The sequence below is a fragment of the Sciurus carolinensis genome, chromosome 3 (genome assembly GCF_902686445.1).
Source record: "Sciurus carolinensis chromosome 3, mSciCar1.2, whole genome shotgun sequence".
NCBI classification, from domain to species: domain Eukaryota; kingdom Metazoa; phylum Chordata; class Mammalia; order Rodentia; family Sciuridae; genus Sciurus; species Sciurus carolinensis.
Genome location: NC_062215.1, coordinates 78,685,040 through 78,705,110, shown reverse-complemented (window position 1 = coordinate 78,705,110; position 20,071 = coordinate 78,685,040). Strand labels below are relative to the sequence as shown.

The following is a 20,071-nucleotide window of genomic DNA, read 5'->3' as shown; positions in this document are numbered from 1 at the left end:
CAATCCCCCTTCTTCCTTCCGCAGGAAAGGATTGGTGGCCAGTCATTTACTGTTGGTTAGCTAGTTCTATTGTTAGGAAAGATTTTTATTTTATTTTTGTGGTACTGGGGATTGAATCCAGGGCCTCCCACATGCTAGGCAAATGCTCTCCTGTTGAGCTATATCCCCAACCTTTAGGAATGAACATGAGCTAATGGGCTACCTCTATTAATACTTGCATATTGAAAATTTTTAAAATTTCAAGTTATATCTGTTTGTTCAGTAATTGCTGCCATTTTTTAATGTCCTAATTGTTCTAAAATCTAGCCACTTCCCCCACGTCTACCATCATTACCTTTGTCAAGCCACATTGTCCCTGGTTTGACCTGCTGCATCTCACACATTTGTTCTTGGTCCCTCTGTTTTCCATTCCATAGCTAGAGTGACCTTTTCAACATGCAGGCCCAGTGATGCCACTCATTTGCTGGAAACACTTCAGTGGCTTTCCAGTGCCTGTGGGGTCTTGAGTGATCTGGCCCTTATTTACCTCTCGAGTCTTATTGCATGCCAGACTCTGCCTCTTTCTTTTTGCTTTAGAGAGTCACAGAGGTCTTTCTTCAGCTGCCAGTCTGTACCTTGTTCCCCTTTGCTTCGGTTCTTCATAAATGCCCTGAGAGGGGAGCAGAGCATGTGAATGGAACCATAGGTAGGAAGCACTTAGTGTGTTGATGAGACTGAAAGAAGGCTGTCTGGGCAAAGATCTTGCAGACTGCAGTCAATGGAGGGTTTGGGTTTTAGTCATGGTGAGCCATTAGACCATTAAGCACACTGTCATTTACGTCCTTAAAAAATTTGCACGGTGGGCCGTCTGGACAGCAGATTGGATTGAAGAGGGGTTAAGGTGGCAGCAAGGAGGAACCAGTTGGGAAGCTGTGGCTGGGACTCAGCTGTGACAGAGAAAGTGGACTAAGTGTTTGAATTTGAAGGGTATTTTAGAAATGAAATCAATAGAACTGGTCACAAATTGAGTTGGGGAATCAAAAATAACCTTAAGGCTTCTGGTGTTTATAACAGCATGGGCACTCCTGGGTTTTTTGGTAGCTATTAGATGGGGAGTGAATGGTGGAGAAGGAACAGATTTAAGGGGGAGGAGCAACAGTTCTATTTTGGGACTAAATTTGAGATTCTTGTGAGACAGCCAAGAGGGGTAGCAGGAAGGCAGAGGGGTCTGGGTTGCATCTTAACGGTTTGCAAGCTGCACAGAAAGCCACTAGAATGGATGCCATTGCCTAGGGAGAGGGAGCGAGATGAGAGAGTGTGTGTCCAAGCCTCAGGAATACTGAATGGCAGATGCCAGGTAGAGGAGGAAGACCTGCTTTTAAACATGGAGAAAGCCGCAGACAAGTGAGAGCCCTGGGGAGCATGTGAGCTCTAGATGCTGGAAGGGAAGTGCGAGGAGACCTTCCCTTTTCCAGGCAGAGCTTCATTGCAGTTGCTCTGTGCTCATTTTAAAAAGGGGGAGAGGTTGGAGAGAAGGGGAAAAGTTTTCTTTGGAGTCGGTTACATGGTGTTTGTTGGTGACCTTACAAGAATCAGTTTGTATGAGATTATGTGAGGGAGTAAGTCAGATTAGAATGCAATAGTGAGAGAAGGAAGCTCCGGCCTTTGCTATTCAAAGAGGGCTCTGTGGGCCCAGAGCGTCACTGAGGTAGATTACTACTGCAGAAACTTGGGCTCCACCCCAGTCCTGCTCAAACCAAATGTGCATTTAACAAGAGTCCCAGTTCATTTGTCACTACATTAGAGAAGCATTGGTTCTATGGCTTGGATGCAGTTTGGCCTAAAAGTTTGTGTGCTGGATGCTTTGTCCTCAGTGCAGAGGGCTTGAGGCAGTGGAACCTTTAAAAGTGGGAGATGGTTGGCTCATAGATGAGGGACACGTGCTGCCCTCGGGAAAGAACAAGGTTCTTATGGGACCTTGGGTTTAAAAAAGAGCCAGCATGACCCCTCCCTGTTCTCTGACACATGTTCCTGCCCTGATTCCATTCTTCATGAGGCCCTCGCCAGAGAGAGGCTGAAGAGATGGGGCTGCCTGATTTTGGACTTTCAGACTCCTAAACTGAGCGAAATAAGCCTCTTCTCTTTGTGTGACCTAGCCTCAGGTATTTTGTTTTAGCAATAGAAAATAGACTAATACAATTAGTATAGTTAACCAGATAGTTCCAAATTGTGTAGGTAGATAGAGAGACATATGGGGATCAGGGGTGTATGTGTTTAGGATGAAGATGGAATGGAATTGTGTCTTTGCTGTGGGGATGATTGTGCAGCAGGAGAAAACTGTTCATTGAGGAGCCATGAGGGAGTTTGTGCTTGGTGGCTTCTATGTTCTCTGGGGAAAATGAGGCAAGGTCATCTGTCAGGAGTGGGCATGGGGAGGGAGAGTCATGGCGAGATTTCTAGAACATGTGGCCTGAACGTGCAGTTCTGATTTGTAATCATAAATGCATTAAAAGCGAATTCCATGGGACTGGTTACATGCTTTCATTTCTTGCCAGATCAGGTGTGGAGAGGAGAGCAGTGGTGCGAAGGTGCCTGGAGGAGGCGCAGAGGCGAGGCGCTGGGGAGAGGGCACTTAGGATGTTGTGCTGAGGGGCCTAAGAGGTGAAGGAGGGCATTGGACCTCAGAGGAGTTGGTAAGCAGAGAGAACCTGCTGGAGGCCAATGCCTGAGGTATCACGAGGGTGGAGAGTTATGGCAGGGGCTATTTATAAATAGCAAGGGAGGGTTGGGGATATAGCTCAGTTGGTAGAGTGCTTGCCTCACAAGTACAAGGCCCTGTGTTCAATCCCCAGCACCACCAAAAAAAAAAAAAAAAAAAAAAAAAAAGGGAGCTGGAAGGATTGAGGCTGGAGGGTGGGAGGAGAGAACTGTTTGGTGATGTTCATGTTCAGGGTATGACCATGGCTGTGATAGGTACAATGAAGGAAAAGGTTTTTGGAGAAGAAGAGTTCAGGTCTTTGAGGGCTCTTTGCTGGGTCATCCATGTGGGTATAGAAGTCACTGAGGAGGATGACGGAGCTGGGGTAGGAAGGAAGTCTGTGAACCAGAAGCAGATGTCCCTAATAAATGAGGGAAGTGACCGGGAGGTAGTAACAGGGTGAGGGACTGGGTAGTATAGCTGGGAAGTCCAAGCCTCAGAGATACAGCATTCTGCAACATGGAGGGGACAAGAGAGGCACTGAACTGAAGTGACGGTGGAGAAGGAGGAAGGACACTTAACTGATCCCCTGTGACCTGGAGGCACATGGTATGGGAGGTGAAACAGTTGCTGTTTAAAATCTGGAGTCCCCAGGGCACACCCAGGTATCAGGCAAAGCCAGAGTTGGGAACGTTTTAGAAGAGGCAGAGGCTCTTGGAGGCTTTGCTGATGTCCCTGAGAGTGCAGGAAATAGGGGCTTAGTCGTTTCAGGGAGTGGATGCAGTTCTGTTGGGCTACATCCTAGTAATGAGGAAGCTTGGGGATGCCTGCCTTTCCGGTGGTGACTTGGTCAGAGAGATGTTCGGGGGTGTGCCACCCCTTGGAGAAGGGTGGGTCTCCTTCTAGAGCTGTCCTTCCCAAGCCTTGGCCGAGAGGAGCAGCTCGTGCATCACACACTGACACAGAGGGAAAAAGATGAGGAACTTTCTCTTAGAGCAGTTCCAGGAGCTGCTGGGGGAAGCTAGGATAGGCCTGTCCTACAAGGCCCATTGAGCTGGTGTGCCGGCATGCAGCCACAGTCCCAGCTATTCAGGAGGCTGAGGTGGGAGAGGCAACATGGCAAGACCCTGTCTCAAAAACAACAAATGCCCATTGGCCATACCTCTGAAGGTAACAACATTGTCTTTCGGGGTGATGGAGAAGAAAGAAGGGTGTTAGGGACCAATGCTGATAGGAATATGCCTAGGCTGATTTCTGTGTTGATGGTGCATTTGGTTCATAGCCCCCATTTGCCCCTGCCTGGTTATCCTGTAAGATGGGCAGGGCAGATCTTGGCCTGTTCTTTAGTGGTGGTGGAGGCCCAGGGGATGAAATGTCTTGCCTCTGTGGCCAGGTAGGGGGCACATGGCTGAGACTAGAAGGCAGGCCTCTGCCTTGCAAGCATATGCCCTGGATACTGACTGGTCTCTGTATGAAGAAATCTCCCTGCCCTTTCTTCCTTCTTTAAGGACCAGCAACTCATCCTGACTTAGCATAGACTTGGCTCTGAGGCTAATGTCTTCCTTAAGGCTTTCTAGAATTTTAGAGTTGACAGGTATAAAGCAGTTCCATACTTATTCAGAACTTATTTTGACAGGTACCTTTTCATTTGATCTCCCTAACAAACTGAGGAGAGAGCTATCTTCTATTTTTTATGGCTCAAACTGTGGCCAAGAAATGTTAACCAAAGTTATTATCTTCCCAAAGGCAGATTTCAGACTTCAAGTCAAATGTTTTTTTCCTGGCTTATACTGTAGTTGATATATAATTACTTTTCAAAACATTGTGGTAAAACATTCATACATAAAGTTTACCATTTTAACTGTTTTTAAGTGTGTCTTGAGTAGCATTAAGTCTGTTCCCATGGTTTGCAGCCATCACCACCACAACCACCCATCTCTAGAATTTTTTCATCATCCCATATGAAACTCTGTCCCCATTAAACAAGTCCCCATTTCTCCCTAACCCCAGTGCCTGGCAATCACTTTCCGTCTCTGAAGTTGATTATTCTAGGTGTCTCATGAGATTGGAATCATACTATATATGTGCTTTTTTTAAAAAAATATTTTTTTAAATTGTAGATGGACACAGTATCTTTACTTATTTTTATGTGGTGCTGAGGATGGAACCCAGTGCCTCACACATGTGAGACAAGCACTCTACCACTGAGTCATAGCCCCAGTATATGTGCTTTTGTGCCTGGCTTATTGCACTCAGTGGAATGTCCTTAGGTTCATTGGTGTTGTAGCATGTGTTCAAATTTCCTTCCTTTTAAGTCTGAACGATGTTCTATTGTAGCTGCAGGCCACATTTTGCTTATCTGTTGATGATTCCTTGGGCTCTTCCCACCTTTTGGCTATTGTGAATAACACTGATGAACATGGATGTGAAGCTATCTGTTCAAGTCCTTGCATTGAGTTTTTTTGGGTATGTAGTACGTTTCCTCCCAGGTCTTTGTATTTGTGTCTCTCTTTAAGGAGCTTTCTGACCCCATATCTCTGGGCCCTGTAATAAGTTTCAGTATTTCAGGCCCATATTCAAAGGGCTTCCCCACCCCAATCTACACTGTAGACAGTGTAGTGGCTCAGAGTTCTGACTCTAAATCTCAGACTGCTGGGGTCCCAGTCCCAACTCAGCCTCCTCTCGTTAGGTGACCTCAGGCAAGTTATGCCAGCTGTGTGGGTATCTAGGCAGGTGATGGAGGAAATATTTCAGTAGAGGGTGCAATTATATATATGTAGTTGTAGGTGGACACAATAACTTTATTTTACTTTTACGTGGTGCTGAAGATCGAACCCAGGGCCTCAGGAGTGCTAGGCAAGCATACTACCACTGAACCACAACCCCAGCCCTCTTGGTCCTTTTTTTTTTTTTTTTTTTTTTTTTTTTTTTGCGGTGCTGGGGATTGAACCCAGGGCCTTGTGCTTGCAAGGCAAGCACTCTACCAACTGAGCTATACACCCAGCCCTCTCTTGGTCCTTTTTGATGAGAAGGTCTATCCTGGAAAAGGACTAACATGAGCCTAGAGGCATAAACCAGAAGCCGGGTGCTTCTGATAAGAGACTTCAAAGCTTTTATTTTTTGTTCTAGTTTACTTCATTTGTTTTTGTTAACCTAGGTTTATTATTATTTTTTTAAATTTTTCGTGGGGATCGGGGGAACGAATAAAAGAGCTATTCATTATTCGGCAGAAATACCTCAAACAAATTTCTTTAGGCCCACCTCTGTGTCAATTTGAATTGTTTTAAAGATCTAATATCAGGGGAGAAAATCCCCCAAATTAATAGGGAACTTAAGATTGTTTAATTCAGCTCCCTCGTTTTTGTAAATATTGAAACTGAGTCATGCATGTAAGTGCATATAAGTGTTCCCTGGCAATAATGACAACAGCAGCTACCCAAAGAAGGGGAGTTTGACCAGGGAGGGCACTTGACCCAAGTGAGTTCTGGGTATGAGACTGAGAGGGCTGGGTCCCTCATGGCTATGCTGGGGACTGGGAGCCAGAGGGTCCTGTGCATGAGTGAAGCAGGTAGAGGAAGACAGGAGCGGCCCCTCCTGTGGCCTTGCAGACAGTGCAGCCCCTTCCAGAAGCACCGGCCTTCCTCAGCACCAGCCAGTTGCCTGGATTTAGGAATGTCAGACTTCTGATTTTTCAAGAGGTGCCAAAAATTTGGATTTGTATGTAAAATTCCCTTTAAAAATGTTAATAATTAAATCAATTTTTAAAAGCACTGTGTGAGCAAACAAAGCATGCCTGCAGGCTACCAAATTTTACAAATTGGCAGTTCTGTTTTTTGCCAAGTAGTGAAAGCTGATCTATAGCAAGAAAGAGACAGAGCCAGCACATGGAGGGAAACACAGTGACAGTCTTGGCAGCATGCAGGGTGCTGATTCCAGCTGCCCCCAAGTCCCAGCCATGTCTTCAGCCTCCTTCCTGTGCTTGTGGATTTTTTTTTGTTGTTTATGTTTTCTTCAAAAATTTTTTTCTTTGTATCAGTGATATACACTAGTATTTTCCTGCTAAATCCCTCTGGGTATAGGAGTTTATTTACCTTATGTTTCTTTATAATGGGGATTTTTAAACATATACAGAAGTATAGAGAATAATATAATGAGTCACTCTGTCCCTATCAGGTCAGTGTCAATCAATTTATTACTAATCTTATTTCACCTCTATCTCTATTCACTCTCTTTCCCTTGATAATTTTGAAAAAAAAAAAAAAAAAGCAGCTCTTGCACATCATTTAACCTCATTACAAATGAGGTTAAATGAGGTATTTAAAAAAATTAAAACACTAATTCCTTAATATTATTAAATCTAGCTAGAATTTCCAATTTCCCCAGTTTTCTTATTTTATTTATTTAAATTAGGATCCAAAAAAAGTGTCTTTGTTTCAACTGGTTGATAGTCTCTTGGGTCTTTTAACTTATAGGTTGCTTTTCCTTTTCTTTTTTCCCTTGAAATTTGTTTACTGGAGAAATTGGGTACTTTGTTCCTTTGAGCTTCCTACAGTTTATCTATCTCTGCTGTGCATCTCTGTTCCTTGGTCTCCTGGAACTGCTATTAATTGATGGTTTGATTTAGAAGAAGTATTTTTTTTTTTAATTTCAAGACAGTATCATTGATGTTATATCTTTTTCAGATGTCATTTATGCCAGATTGTCCTTTTTTTTTTTTTTTTTTTTTTTTTTTTTTTTTTTTTTAACAGGATCTCACTATGTCTCTCAGACTGGTCTTGAACTCCAGGGTTCAGATGATCCTCCTGCTTCAGCCTCCTGAGTGGCTAGGACTTCAGGCACATGCCACTGCATCTAGCTGTGTTGTCTCTTTTTGTGGTGTTAGCTGCCATTGATGTTCTACAGCCAGATGCTTAGCATAAGAAGGTGTAAAAGGTGCTGCCCAAATTTTTCCATTCCTTGGTTTGTGAGATTATTTCTAGAAGGAAAAACTTTGCTTCAGCTGTTAGTTACCCAGTGTTACAGTTTGCATGGAAGCAGGGTACATTTTTGATTATTTCCTTTTATTTGCCTATTTTAAAAATAATGAGTTGTCACCTCCAGAGGTGACAAATGAGGTGCTTTTTAAGTAGCACCATGAACAAATTTGATGTTTCAATCTATTGCAGTTACCTTTCTTGATCTTTAACTGCCTCTCTGACTAGTCTCTTCAAATTGCCTCCCAAGTATGTGGGGGTGGACAAGTTTGTATTTTTAATTTGTTATTTTTGGTAGCTAGTAACATTTATTGTTAAACCACACTAAAAATCTCTGGGAACACTGCTGCTTTAAATGCTGCCCTTTTGGACAACATTTCTTTAATGGAATGTTAATGAGAATCATGGAGCATGTGTAGAAGAAAATTGTTTACAACGGGTCCTCTTTTTCTTAAAGCTCTTCACTCATGATTCTTCCATCCCTTTATTCATCCTTTGGGCATTCCTGGGTTTCTAATGCACTGTAGCTCAAAGCTGTCCCTGGGGACTCACATGTGATTAAGATAGAGCTTCTCTGGCAACAGACTGGACATGACACGTGTTCTAGTTAGCTATAGGGTTTGTGACGTGTCACATTAACAGTGTGTAGGGACTCCAGGAAGGAGAGGGAGGACCATCAGTGAATTTATGCTTACGCGCACAAACACGCAAACATGGATACTCAGATGCAATTCCTAGATTGGTGATCTTGTCACAGCTAGTAGTAATTTGGTATTAGATGCTAAGAAGTAAGACTCCAGATTGATTTTCAGTACTAGTGGAAAATGAGAACTACTGGACAATGTCACTGAATTTTACTTTTAAATTATGCAACACTTATAAACCCTGAGCGTCAGTTTGTTTCCTGTGCTACTTCATATGTGAGAGAGCTACTCCATGGGGGTGAATCCTTCATGACTGAAATTTAGGTCGTGAGCTTCCTAATTTGGATGGTAACAGGAAGTGGTATAAACAAATGGAATTTGCTTTGGCACCTAGCATGGGGCTACTTAAACTTTACTGTGCAGAGGATTCTCCTGGAGACTTTATTAAAGTACAGATTCTGGTTCACAGGTCTAGGGTACAGCCTGAGAGTCTGCATTTCCCATAGGCTTCTAGGTGTGACTCAAAATGCAGTCCAGACCCGATCGTAAACATCTTTGTAATAGCTTCTCTCTGTAGACTGTAGGGACTTAATGGGGAAAAAATCCTGGTAAGTTTATGTGTTATCTAGCTGTTTAATTTTTAAATCAAACTTTAATATTTTCTTTTATAAAATTCATCATATAATTCACATTAATTTTGAAAATTTAAATGAAATGGAGATGTGTACAAGAAAATTGAAGTTGTCCTACTGGCAGTCTGACTCCATTGTTGCCAGTACTAACAGTGTATATATTATTATAAATTTATATATATATGATCTTATTATGATTATATATACATATGCACATATATTTTTTTTTAACAAATGACATTACATTTTGTGAAACTTGTTTTTTTCTACTTAATGATACATCTTCACATTTTTCTAGGTCGGTACATACATATTTTCCTCTTTCTTTTGAGTAGTTGTATATCTAAAATTTGGTTTTATTATAATATATACAAGTATTCCTATGGGTGGATTTTTTTCAGATTATTAGAGTATTCTGTGTAATCACAAAAAAATCATTCTTACAAGGATATATTTGCATTTTTATAGACTACTTTCCTATAAGTTTTTCAGATTTTTAAAAATTTTAATTAATTTTGTTAATTTTTCCTCAAAAGGTTGTTGCAATTAATATATGATCAATAGTATCCATTTTCCCAGATTCTTGACAGTACTTTTTTAGCCAAACTGAAGTTTTATTTGCATTTCCTTGAGTAATAGAGAAATTGGATATGGCTTCATATACTTATTTATGAGCTATGTTCACTTCTTTTCCTGTGAATTACTTCTTTTTTTTTTTGCCCATTAACAAACTGGGTTTTGACTTATTGGTTTGCAGGAACCTTTTATATTTTATAGATACAACTTTGTCATATGTTGCAAATATTTTCTTCCAATGTATTTGTCCCTCAATCCTTATACTTCTCTCTTGTTCTTCATTGTTTTTTCACTTTATGACTGTTTAATTTAAACTTTCTTGCTATGTTTGATTCCCTGCATCTTTCCATTATTGTTTCCTGTTGGGAACACTTATTTGAAGAAAATATAGAGGTTGAATATTTATCTTCCTCATTGAGCATGAGCTTTTATAAATAAACATGAAATTTCCTTGTTAGCCTAATGTTGAAGCACATAATCTGCAGCTATAGTCTACCAAATACAGTACCACATGAAGTGGTACTGAACTTGAAATAACCAATAATAATTGCTTAATAAAAGCCTCCTCCCCCTGTACCATGTTCTTGCTTCACTGTATGGGGCAAAGATGGTTCCTAGAACCTTTGTTAAGCTACATGTACAGCGTTTAGGGGGCTGTGGATGCACCTGGGGATTGTACCAAACCTAAAGAGGAACTCTACAATGTTCTCCAGGATACTTGAATTTTATGTGGTGTGTGGGGGAGTGAGTTTCCTCTAGGCTGGTAACCTTCATATCTTTCTTTAACCCCTGGTATCTGAGTATTGTGGAAGGAGCTCAAGGGATGAAATTCTCAGCACCAGCGGTTGGCCCTTCTTTGGCAAGGGAATTTTTTTAGGTAATTGTTATCCAGATCCTGTTAATTATCTTTAATGTGATTAAGAATCACCTGGAAGAGCCAGGCTCGGTGGCGCAGGCCTGTAATCCCAGAGGCTCATGAGGCTGAGGCAGGAGGATTGTAAGTTCAAGATCAGACTTAGCAAGACCCTGTCTCAAAATAAAAAGGGCTGGGGATGTGGCTCAGTTGTTAAGGGCCTCTGGATTCAATCCCTGGTGAAAAAAAAAAGAAAAAAGAAAACAGAAAAAGTAAAATAAAGAAAGAAAAAAAATCACCTGGAAGAGTTCTTTTGTTTTTGTTTTTTGTCCTGAACTATTGAGAGTAAGTTGTATAAGTCATGACTTTATTTCTAAGAATATGGATATTCTCTTATCTGAATATACTCCAGGTATCAACACCAGTACATTTAACATTGATACAATACTTGAATCTTGAATCTATTCTTGGATTCCAACTTTGTCAAGATGAGGGTCTGTCTGACGTGTCCTTATGGCTAAATGTCCTGAAGGTGCATGTCTACCTGCTCTACCTTGGTGTTATTAATTTTGATCATGTGATCAAAGTATTATCTGCTTTTCTCATGCCATATGTACTATTTTTTCCCTCTTGTAAGTAAATCTGGGGAGACACTTTAAGATCATGCAAATATCCTTTTCCTCATCCAGATTCTCCCCTTAGATTTAGCATCCACTGAAGAGTCTTACCTGCCAGTCTTTAAACTGTTGTAAAATACTGATTTTCCAATTCAGGTATATCCTCTGTATTTACCAGACTGTCCTTGGCCTTCTATAAGCAAGAGTCTCCCTTCTTTTTTGTTTATTTAATATTTATTTTAGGTCTAGATTCCTAATATTTCAGTGATTTGTTTCAATACTATCTTTGTTTTGGTGCTGAAAGTGTCTCAGAGTAATGCTTGTTATTAAAAGGATTGAAAACCTGGATAACATTTTGGGAGACTCAGATATTATGACATCCAGGTTACCTTCAATTCATACTGTCTGGAGAAAAAGTGCTAAATTCAGTTCTTTGCGGTGTGTCGTGTTGGGCAGTGTGCTGTGTGCTTTGCATACCGAATTACCCGGGCTATTGAATTTTTTGAGGTATCTGGGAGAGTTGGCGTCCCCTAGGTTTTCACATTGTTACTTGAGTTTCATGACAACCCTATGATACAGGCAACATGGCAGTCGGATTCTTTTACCTACACATTTCTTTCTTGATTAAATTAAAAAAAAAGGCTAGTGACTGTTCTCAACCTGTTAGACTAAAATTCACTGAAAACACCCCTTCTTCCTAACACAGATGGATGGTTTATGTTCACTGAGATTTGCTTTCAAAATACATTTTACTTCTCAAGTGTATATGTGTTCTTGTATTTGGCTTTATGCTAAGTGGTCCTGTCTAATATTACTGTATTAGAACATTATGTAGAAAAAACATTTCTGAACTCTCTTGACTCTTTCCTAAGCTGATTAAATGAAGCATTCTTAGTTTGGAGCGTCTTGTTTTTTTCTTTCTTTTCTTTTTTTTTTTTTTTTTTTTTTGCACCAAGGATTGAACCCAAGAGCCCTTAACCACTGAGACATGTCCCCAACTCTTTTTTGTATTTTATTTAGACAGGGTCTCCCTGAGTTGCTTAGGGCCTTGCTGAATTGCTGAGGCTGGCTTTGAACTGGAGATCTTCCTGCCTCAGCCTCCCGAGCTGCTGGGATTATAGGTGTGCTGTGCACCTTGCCCAGTGCATCTTGTTTTTCTTTCCAGTGTCTGTGTTTATTCTTATTGATTCAGTGCTCCTTACAAACTAAGTGGGACTAGAGAACTCACCTTGCAAGGCCTCCCCATTTGCTCCAGGATTAAGCACATTTTCTTACAATGGCATTTTAGGCCCACTTGAGGATGGACAGATCTATTTTTCAAGACTCATCATTCAGGCACTTCTCCTCTCATGCCTTATGTGTTAGTATTATGTGACACCTGACCAGACTCTGATCTCCTGTACCTTTTCTTTAAGATGCTTTGCATCTTTACAGTTTGCAAGCTGCACAGAAAGTCCCTGGACTGGATGCCATTGCCTAGGGAGAGGGAGCAAGACGAGAGGCTGGAGTGCTCTTCATCAACTTTGTCTGCTAAGTGGGCTCTGACTCAACTTTGGAGCTTTCCCATTTTCTTTTTCCTAGAGTTCATATATCTTTCCATTATATCGTGTATCATCTTTATCAATGCATGTGATATATTAAGATATTTGTGTATATGTCTTTCATAGAAGTCTAAATTTTCTAAGGACAAGACCCAAAACTTGGTTCAACATAGAGTCTAGGGCTGGGGAGATAGCTCACTTGGTAGAGTGCTTGCCTCAGAAGCACAAGGCCCTGAGTTCGATCCCCAGTACCGCAAAAAAAAAAAAAAAAAAAAAAAAACCTATGAACATAGAGTCTAAATGGTTTTCGAGCAAAAATGAATCACACTAGAGTGCTTTTGTGCTGGTAGGTGTGCTGTGCTGGTCACCTTGGGCTGCCATAGTAAAATTCCATAGTCTGGGTGGCTTGAACAGCAGAAGTTTGTTTTCTGACAATTCTGGAGGCTTGAAGTCTGAGGTTGAGTTGCCCTCATGGTCAAGTTCTGGTGAGGGCCTCTTCCAGACTTGCAGACAGCTTTCCAGCTGTGTCCTTACATGGTGGAAAGAGTTCTGGTGTCTCTTACCCTTCTTACAAGGACTCCATATCTGTAGTGTCAGAACTCTGCTCTTGTGGCCTCATTTAACCCTAATTGCCTCCTTATGAGTTCAGTCCTTATGAGTTCAGTGACATGGGGCAGGGTTAGAGCTCAGCATAGGAATTTGAGGTTGGACACAGTTCGGTTCAGGTAGGTGCCTGTTAGGATGTTTCTAGAGTCCCCTGTAGAAGACTGTAAGGTAAGAAACATGCCAAAATGTGTAATGGGCTCCGCTTTCTCCCTTTTGGGAGATGTGTGTTGTGCCTGTCTTGAATTTGCTATCATCCCAAATAATTCATTGAATAGATGAGGAAGTTTGCAGGTGATCCTAGCCCCTTAGATATAGTTCTGATATGGTTCTCAAAGTCAGTGGGGGAATTACACTTGCTTTGGAAACAATAGATGTCTATGCCAGAGTTAGGGATAAAGTATACTGTTGTCTGTAACTTACACGGAAATGGATCAGAAAATAAGATGCACTGATTAGTGGATAGAGGGATCACAAGTGAATGAGTGAAGCAAAAATGTCGATTATAGAATCCATGTGGGTTTGTGGATTCCCTCTAAGGTTCCTTCTTTCTCTTTTTGGTAGGGGGAATTGAACCCAGCAGTGCTTAACCACTGAACCACAGCCCCAGCCCTAGCCCTAGCCCTTTTGTTTTGTTTTGTTTTGAGATAAGGTCTCACTAAGTTGCTTAGGACCTTCCTAAATTGGTGAGGCTGGCTTTGAATTTGAGATCCTCCTGCCTTAGCCACTAAGATTACAAGCATGCACCACCACACCTGGCCCCCTGTAAGGACTTTAAACTTTGCTAAATGTTTGAATTTTCCAGAATAAACTGTTGAGGAAAAGGATGCCTGTAATTTTTTTTAAGAGCACATTTATCGACTAAGTATATCTATTGTAAACTACCTATTAAATGTTCTATAATCTGTTAAATCATACACATGAACTTCCCAAGCTTCATGGATTCTTCTATTTTTCCCCCTCTTTACTTAACTCCTTCAAGTCTGAGTCTGTAAGTTGCTTTCTCCAGGAAATAGCTGTTTTCTCTGTTTCCAGAGTGCCCTTTGAATACTTCACCATAGAATTTGTCACCCTGTACTGTCATCATTTACTGTGTTTGAACAAGTAGACTGTCATTCAAACAAGTTTGTTATGGACAAAGACTATGTTTCTGTAATGTTTTCGGGCAAAAGTAAAAACAAAATCAACAACAATAAGTAGCCTCTCTGAGACTTCAGCAGTTAGAAGTTTCTTATCTCTAACACCAGGAGTCTGAAGGTCAGTATTTCCAGGAGTGGTTCAGTGAGGGGCACTTGGCTGCCACTTCTGCCTTTCTTCTGTCCTTCCCCTCAGCATGCCAAGTTGACAGAAGCAATGACGTAGGTTGGAATTGTCCACCATAGTTATTTCCGGTTTTGGACTTAGAGCATAGATGTTTTAGCAAACATATGTGGATTTGTTGAATAGCCTTCAGTTTATTTGTGCTTGTTTCTTCTATAGAAATTGATGGTGCTTCTTGAAAATAGTGGTTCAGAATTAGACATATTCATGTGTTTGGATAGACCTCTGTTTTTAGCCTGAAAAAATATTTGTCCATTTTTCATATAGTTCACAAAAGGTTGCCTTGGAGAAATTGTGGGACGCATGGCTGACTGATTTGAGTGTTGCAGCCTCATTTGGTCTTTAGGAAACTGCCGGGGGCCAGAAATGAGGCCAGAAGTAGTTGCACGTTCCTAGACTGAAGCCTTTGGGGGAGGCCTGCCCCTTATCCCATTTCTTTTATTTTAGTCACAATTTAGATGTGCTTAATTATCTAGTTAATTGCTTTGCTCACTTATTAAAAAGCACATAATTAGCAAAGAGGGAGTGGAAAGAGTGCCTGGTGTAGGCAGGTAAAAAGATGGTGAATTGCAAGGGTGGAGAACCAGTGGATGAGCAGAGCTGTGACCTTGACTTAGAGCAGCCCAAGGCCATTCACATGCCTGTGTGCAGCTGAGGAACCATAAATCAATGTGAAAGCCTGAATTTGGTTCAGTCCACCTATTTCAGAAAATAGGTATAGCACCTGGAAAACTTGCAAATTATTTAAATATGATCTCAAACTTGTTTTAAAAGTAGGAATATATAGATTAAAATACTGGCAGGAAATATAGTTAGCAGTGAATATTTCCATATGGGTGCTTTTTTCAAAGATTGTGTGTGTGTGTGTGTGTGTGTGTGTGTGTGTTTTGTAGGTCTGCTACAGAATATTGTTAACTTTTCTTTTTAAATATTAAAAAATATTTTAGGCATTTAGAGTGGTTCTTATTAAAATCTGATCTTTTGATAATATTGTGTTTCTATTACATATGTGTGTATATATATATATAAATAAATATGTATATATATATATATATATATATATATATATATATTTTGGGGAGGGGTACTGGGTATTGATTTCAGGGGCACTCAACCTCTGAGCCACATCCTCAGCCCTTTCTTTTCCTATTTTAGAGATAGGGTCTCACTAAGTTCCTTAGGACCTCGATAAATTGCTGAGGCTGGCCCTGAACTTGTGATCCGCCTGTCTCAGCCTCCTGAGGTGCTGGGATTACAGGTGTATACCACAGTGCCCGGCAATGTTGTGTTTTAAGTATTGCTTTTTGTTTTTATTGCAGTTGATCACATAATCCTTTGTTACCTTTCTGAAAAGTCCCACTTGTTGTGTATGCTGACTCCTGTGTGGTGATTTTCCTGTGTGTTCCACAAGTTGGGATGGTGGGCGTTAGCTGTGACACTCCCCAGTGGTCTCCATTGCCCTTGTCTCCCCAGACAGGTTTTAGTGAGCACTCTGCCAGGCACTCCGGTACTCCTACCAGCCTGGGACCACTTTGCATGTTCATTTCTTGGTTTTGGAGGACTGCTGTGGTTGTAGATTTTTAAGTAAAACTTCCCTACAGCAGGGACTTTGGCAAATAAGCTTCTTTGTCATTGTCCCCTGTTGGTGAACATGTTTTCCTACTCCATTCTCCTTCTGTGCTCCTTCAAAGGCCTTGGCCTCTCAGTTCTCAATTGAGAGGTTGTTAAAGTTCTCACTCCTCTCTTGTGTGGGCGTTGGGTCTCCTAGCTCTGTGTGTTAAATCCTGTTACCAAGAGCAGCCATTCAAGATGGCAAGATGAGCAATTCTTACTGCTGAGTGTCCCTGTCCCCCCTCTGGGGATTGCTTCTTTTCCATTGAGCTCAGCTGTGCATTTCAGAGAAGTTCTCAGCCTTGGCTGCCTACTAGAGTCACCTGGGAATCTTTAGAAGTCCCCAGTTGCAGGTTGCATCCCACACCTATCCCATCAAAATCTCTGGGGTGAGACCTGACACCAGAATGTTGTTATAGCTTCCAGGTGATTCCATTGTGCAGCCCCAGGGATGGGAACCACTGATTTAAGATGATGTTTTATTTTACCCAGTAATTTGTGTGTTGTGTGTATTTGTTTTTTTCTAGTGGGGGTGTTTTCAACTTGGCAACAATTCAAATAGGAGCCCATGATGTTGTAATTAAAAAAAAATACCATGTTAAAATTGGGCAATCAACCATTATTACATCCCTACTCTGTGCTAGATCCTGTGCTTAGACCTTTCACATGTTGTCTTCTTTACTCCTCAGAACCATGCAAGTTTAGATGTTGATTTAGTTGTATTTGCAGATAAGAAAACTATGTAACTTAGAGAAATTTAATAACTAATCCTAGGTCATAAATGGCACATAGCTCACAAAAGGCAGAACTAGATTTGGGTCCGTTACCTTTTGCTGAGGTGTATGTGAAATACAGCTCTACCCACCATACAGTTTTTTTTTTTTTTTTTTTTTTTTTTTTAAAGATTAGCTCTTGGGTCAGAATAGTGTCTAGGTATCTGTTGAATTTACTTACGGGGAATATTTCATCTCCCATAATGCCAGGATTGCTCTACTCATTTTCTTACTTTTGAGGAGGACAAAATAATAGATTATTATTTTTAAAATTTTACATTCTTTTAGTTCATTACTTTAAACAATTTAAATAATTACATGCTTCTTTTAAGTCTGTCCTGCATCATGAGGGGGTACTTACTATTAAAAAATATATTTACTTGTCCCTCTTCAACCCACCTCCTTAATCTATGTAGAGTACTATTAGTGCGTGTGTGTGTGTGTGTGTGTGTGTGTGTTGGGGGAAGAAGGACAAGGACAAGGAGAGGAGTGAGGATAAAGAAGTGGAGATCCTGGTCCCCAAGTTGTTCCCTGTTGTACCAGGTGACTTGGTCGAGCGGTGGGGAATTGGGTGGAGTCTACCTTTTGGCCATTCTGCCTCAGTGAAGCACTGTGGGGGTGTATTGACTTTTAGTGACAGTGTCCTCCCCACCCTCCCCAGTGATACAGGCTTGGGCTATGTGTGCCTGTGTCTTTTCTGTTGACTTGGCATTACTTTGGCCCTGGATTCTGTGGGGGTAAATGACTTCCAAGTGTCATAGGGCTCTTATCTTTGCCTAGAGCTGAGAAAAATCCCCCCAATTCCCAAAGCATGAGAGTGTTGTACTGCCTCTAAGTCTTTGTCTTTGTCACCGGCAGCTCTCCTACTGGCTCTTCTGTCCCTGTGCCGTCACATCCATAAGCCAGCAGGATGGCTACAAACAAGAACAAGGGCCAGAGCTCCCTGGCCCTTCACAAGGTGATCATGGTTGGCAGTGGAGGGGTCGGCAAGTCAGCCCTGACGCTTCAGTTCATGTATGATGAGGTAAGACACGCTAGCACACACTGCCTATGTGAACTCATTGTCTGTGGCAATGTCCCAGCCATGTTTTGGTGCCCTTCCCCCCATGTGCATAGGGATTACTGGAACAAATTTGTTCAAGGGGGGTTTCTCAATAACTTTCTAGGGGGACTTTCCAGCATAAGATCTGGGGTGCTGATTTTAGATAGTAACTTTAGCTCTGGCGGGTATGTGACGAGTCTCTGCTCACATTATTTCCATTTTTATTCTTGACATTTCTTTGTGACAGGAGTAAGGGAGGAGAGAGAGGCCTTTGTATAGGTACTATAGTTTGGATCTGGAATGTTCCTCAAAGGCCCATGTGTTAAATCTTGGTCCCCATCCTGGGGTGTTATCAGCAGGTGGTGGGACTTTTAGGAGGTGGGGCCTACTGGAGAAAGTTAGGTTATATGGAGGTGTGTCCTTAAAGGAGATTTTGGGACCTGGCCCCATCTTGTTTCTCTTTTTGGCTTCCCAGCTGCCACGAGATGAGCACCTTCTTCCACCTTGTGATCCTACCATGATGTGCTGCCTCACCACAGGCCCAAAAGCAACAGGGCTTACTAACCATGGACTGAAACCATAAGCCAAAAATAAACTTTTCCTCTTTTAAGCTGATTATCTCAGGTATTTTTTTCACAGTGTTGGACACTGACTAACAGCAAGTATTTCTAAAGAACATGTTAAATAGTTAGCTTTGTGCCTAGTCAATTTGGGGAGAGAAGGAAAAGGGAGTTGAGTTATTATAAGAATCTAATTTTTCCTAAGTGATGGACATCAAATTCTTGATTCTCTATGCAGTAATAGAGCTTGTGCCATCCTTGCCCAACACTTGTATTACTTACTTCATGTGATATCAGTGGTGTTGAGTCCAATATGACAACATAGTCTTGAGTCCTCTGGCAACCAGAGTTCCTGCTGGATGGCCATTAGCTGGAACTTCAGCTAGAGGGCATGTTCAGAGCAAAGCCTACACCTCAGGGCCTTTCCTGTGCATAGCATTCACACAGGTTTATGCTCTATGAAATTTGCCAAAGAGCAATACTAGACCACAGTTGGCAAAGATCACTATCTCTCTACTAGACTTTTCTTTGTCCCACTTCCTCTTATGTTGGGTGCTGTTGGAGTGGCCATGGACATTTCAGTATCTAGCTGAGGGAAGTTCAATTAGGGATAAGGGTCAGTTGGGGAATACTTTATGTGTGTGTATATGGAGTCACGATAGTGTATGGTTAACTTGTGGCTAGCTATGGGAATATTCCTGCCACCCACTGTGCTGACTCACTGCCATTGTGATGTGTATTGCAGGGCCGGGGTGGATCGCAGCATGAACTTGTCCTGTGGTTACCTGGCACTGCAAGTGTGGGGTGGTGGAGGAGAAACAAGGGCAAAATATATGGTGCTAGCAACTGATCTGGAAAGTTCCTTCAGATCTTACATAGATCTTACATCTATTTCATAGATGTTTCTTTAATGTGACAGTGTATTTGTCTCTTTGGATCTGTGAAGGATTGGTTCCAGGACCCTCCAAAGATTCCAAAATTCATAGTCCCTTTATAAAATGGCATAGTATTTGTACATAATCTACACACAGCCTTTCATATACTTTAAATCATCTCTAGGTTTCTTATAACACCTAACACAATGTAAGTGCTATGTAAATAGTTGATATATTGTTTTATAGAGGGAATAATGACAAGAAAATAAGTATACATGGCTGTATAAACATTTTTCCTCTGTGATTGGTTGAATTCACAATTGGGAAACCCAAGGATATGGAGAGCAGACTATAGTATTAAAATTTCCATTACCAATAATGTCATGTACTTGTGAAGCTGAATAAACCTTTTAAAACTGTCAGTACAAGAGAAATTTCCATCAACCATGGCTAGATTATTTTTTATTCTTTATAGAAAATATTTTAAAGTTGTTGGCATATGACAAGATAGAGTATACAGTCAATTTTTAAAAAAGATACTCTAGAGATGTCAAGCAGTTAATTAATAACAATATTATATTATCTGGCTGAATTTTGTGATGTCAATATTTGTACTATTTTCTATAGACATGTAATAGATGACTGCAAATTTACCAAATACATGTTGAAAACCATTCTCAATTTCCATGGGTCAAGAGTTGGAGTGTGGCTTAGGTGGAGCCTCTGCTCAGGGTCTCATAGGGCTCCAGGCAAGATGTTGACCAGGGTTATGAT

At 41.2% G+C, this 20,071-nt stretch overlaps 1 protein-coding gene across 2 annotated transcripts in view; it reads left to right on the top strand.

The window, feature by feature from the left end:
• Ralb (RAS like proto-oncogene B) overlaps positions 1-20,071 on the top strand; it is a 42,677-nt gene that overhangs the window by 5,292 nt on the left and 17,314 nt on the right. Inside the window, exons 1-2 of one of the 2 annotated variants that reach the window (XM_047547676.1) lie at positions 7,589-7,609; positions 17,679-17,844. In XM_047547676.1, coding sequence (XP_047403632.1) covers positions 17,731-17,844 — 114 coding nt within the window. In that variant the 5' untranslated portion in view covers positions 7,589-7,609; positions 17,679-17,730. Of the gene's footprint in view, positions 1-7,588; positions 7,610-17,678; positions 17,845-20,071 lie in introns of those variants that run through there. The other variant, XM_047547675.1, reaches the window with a different exon arrangement.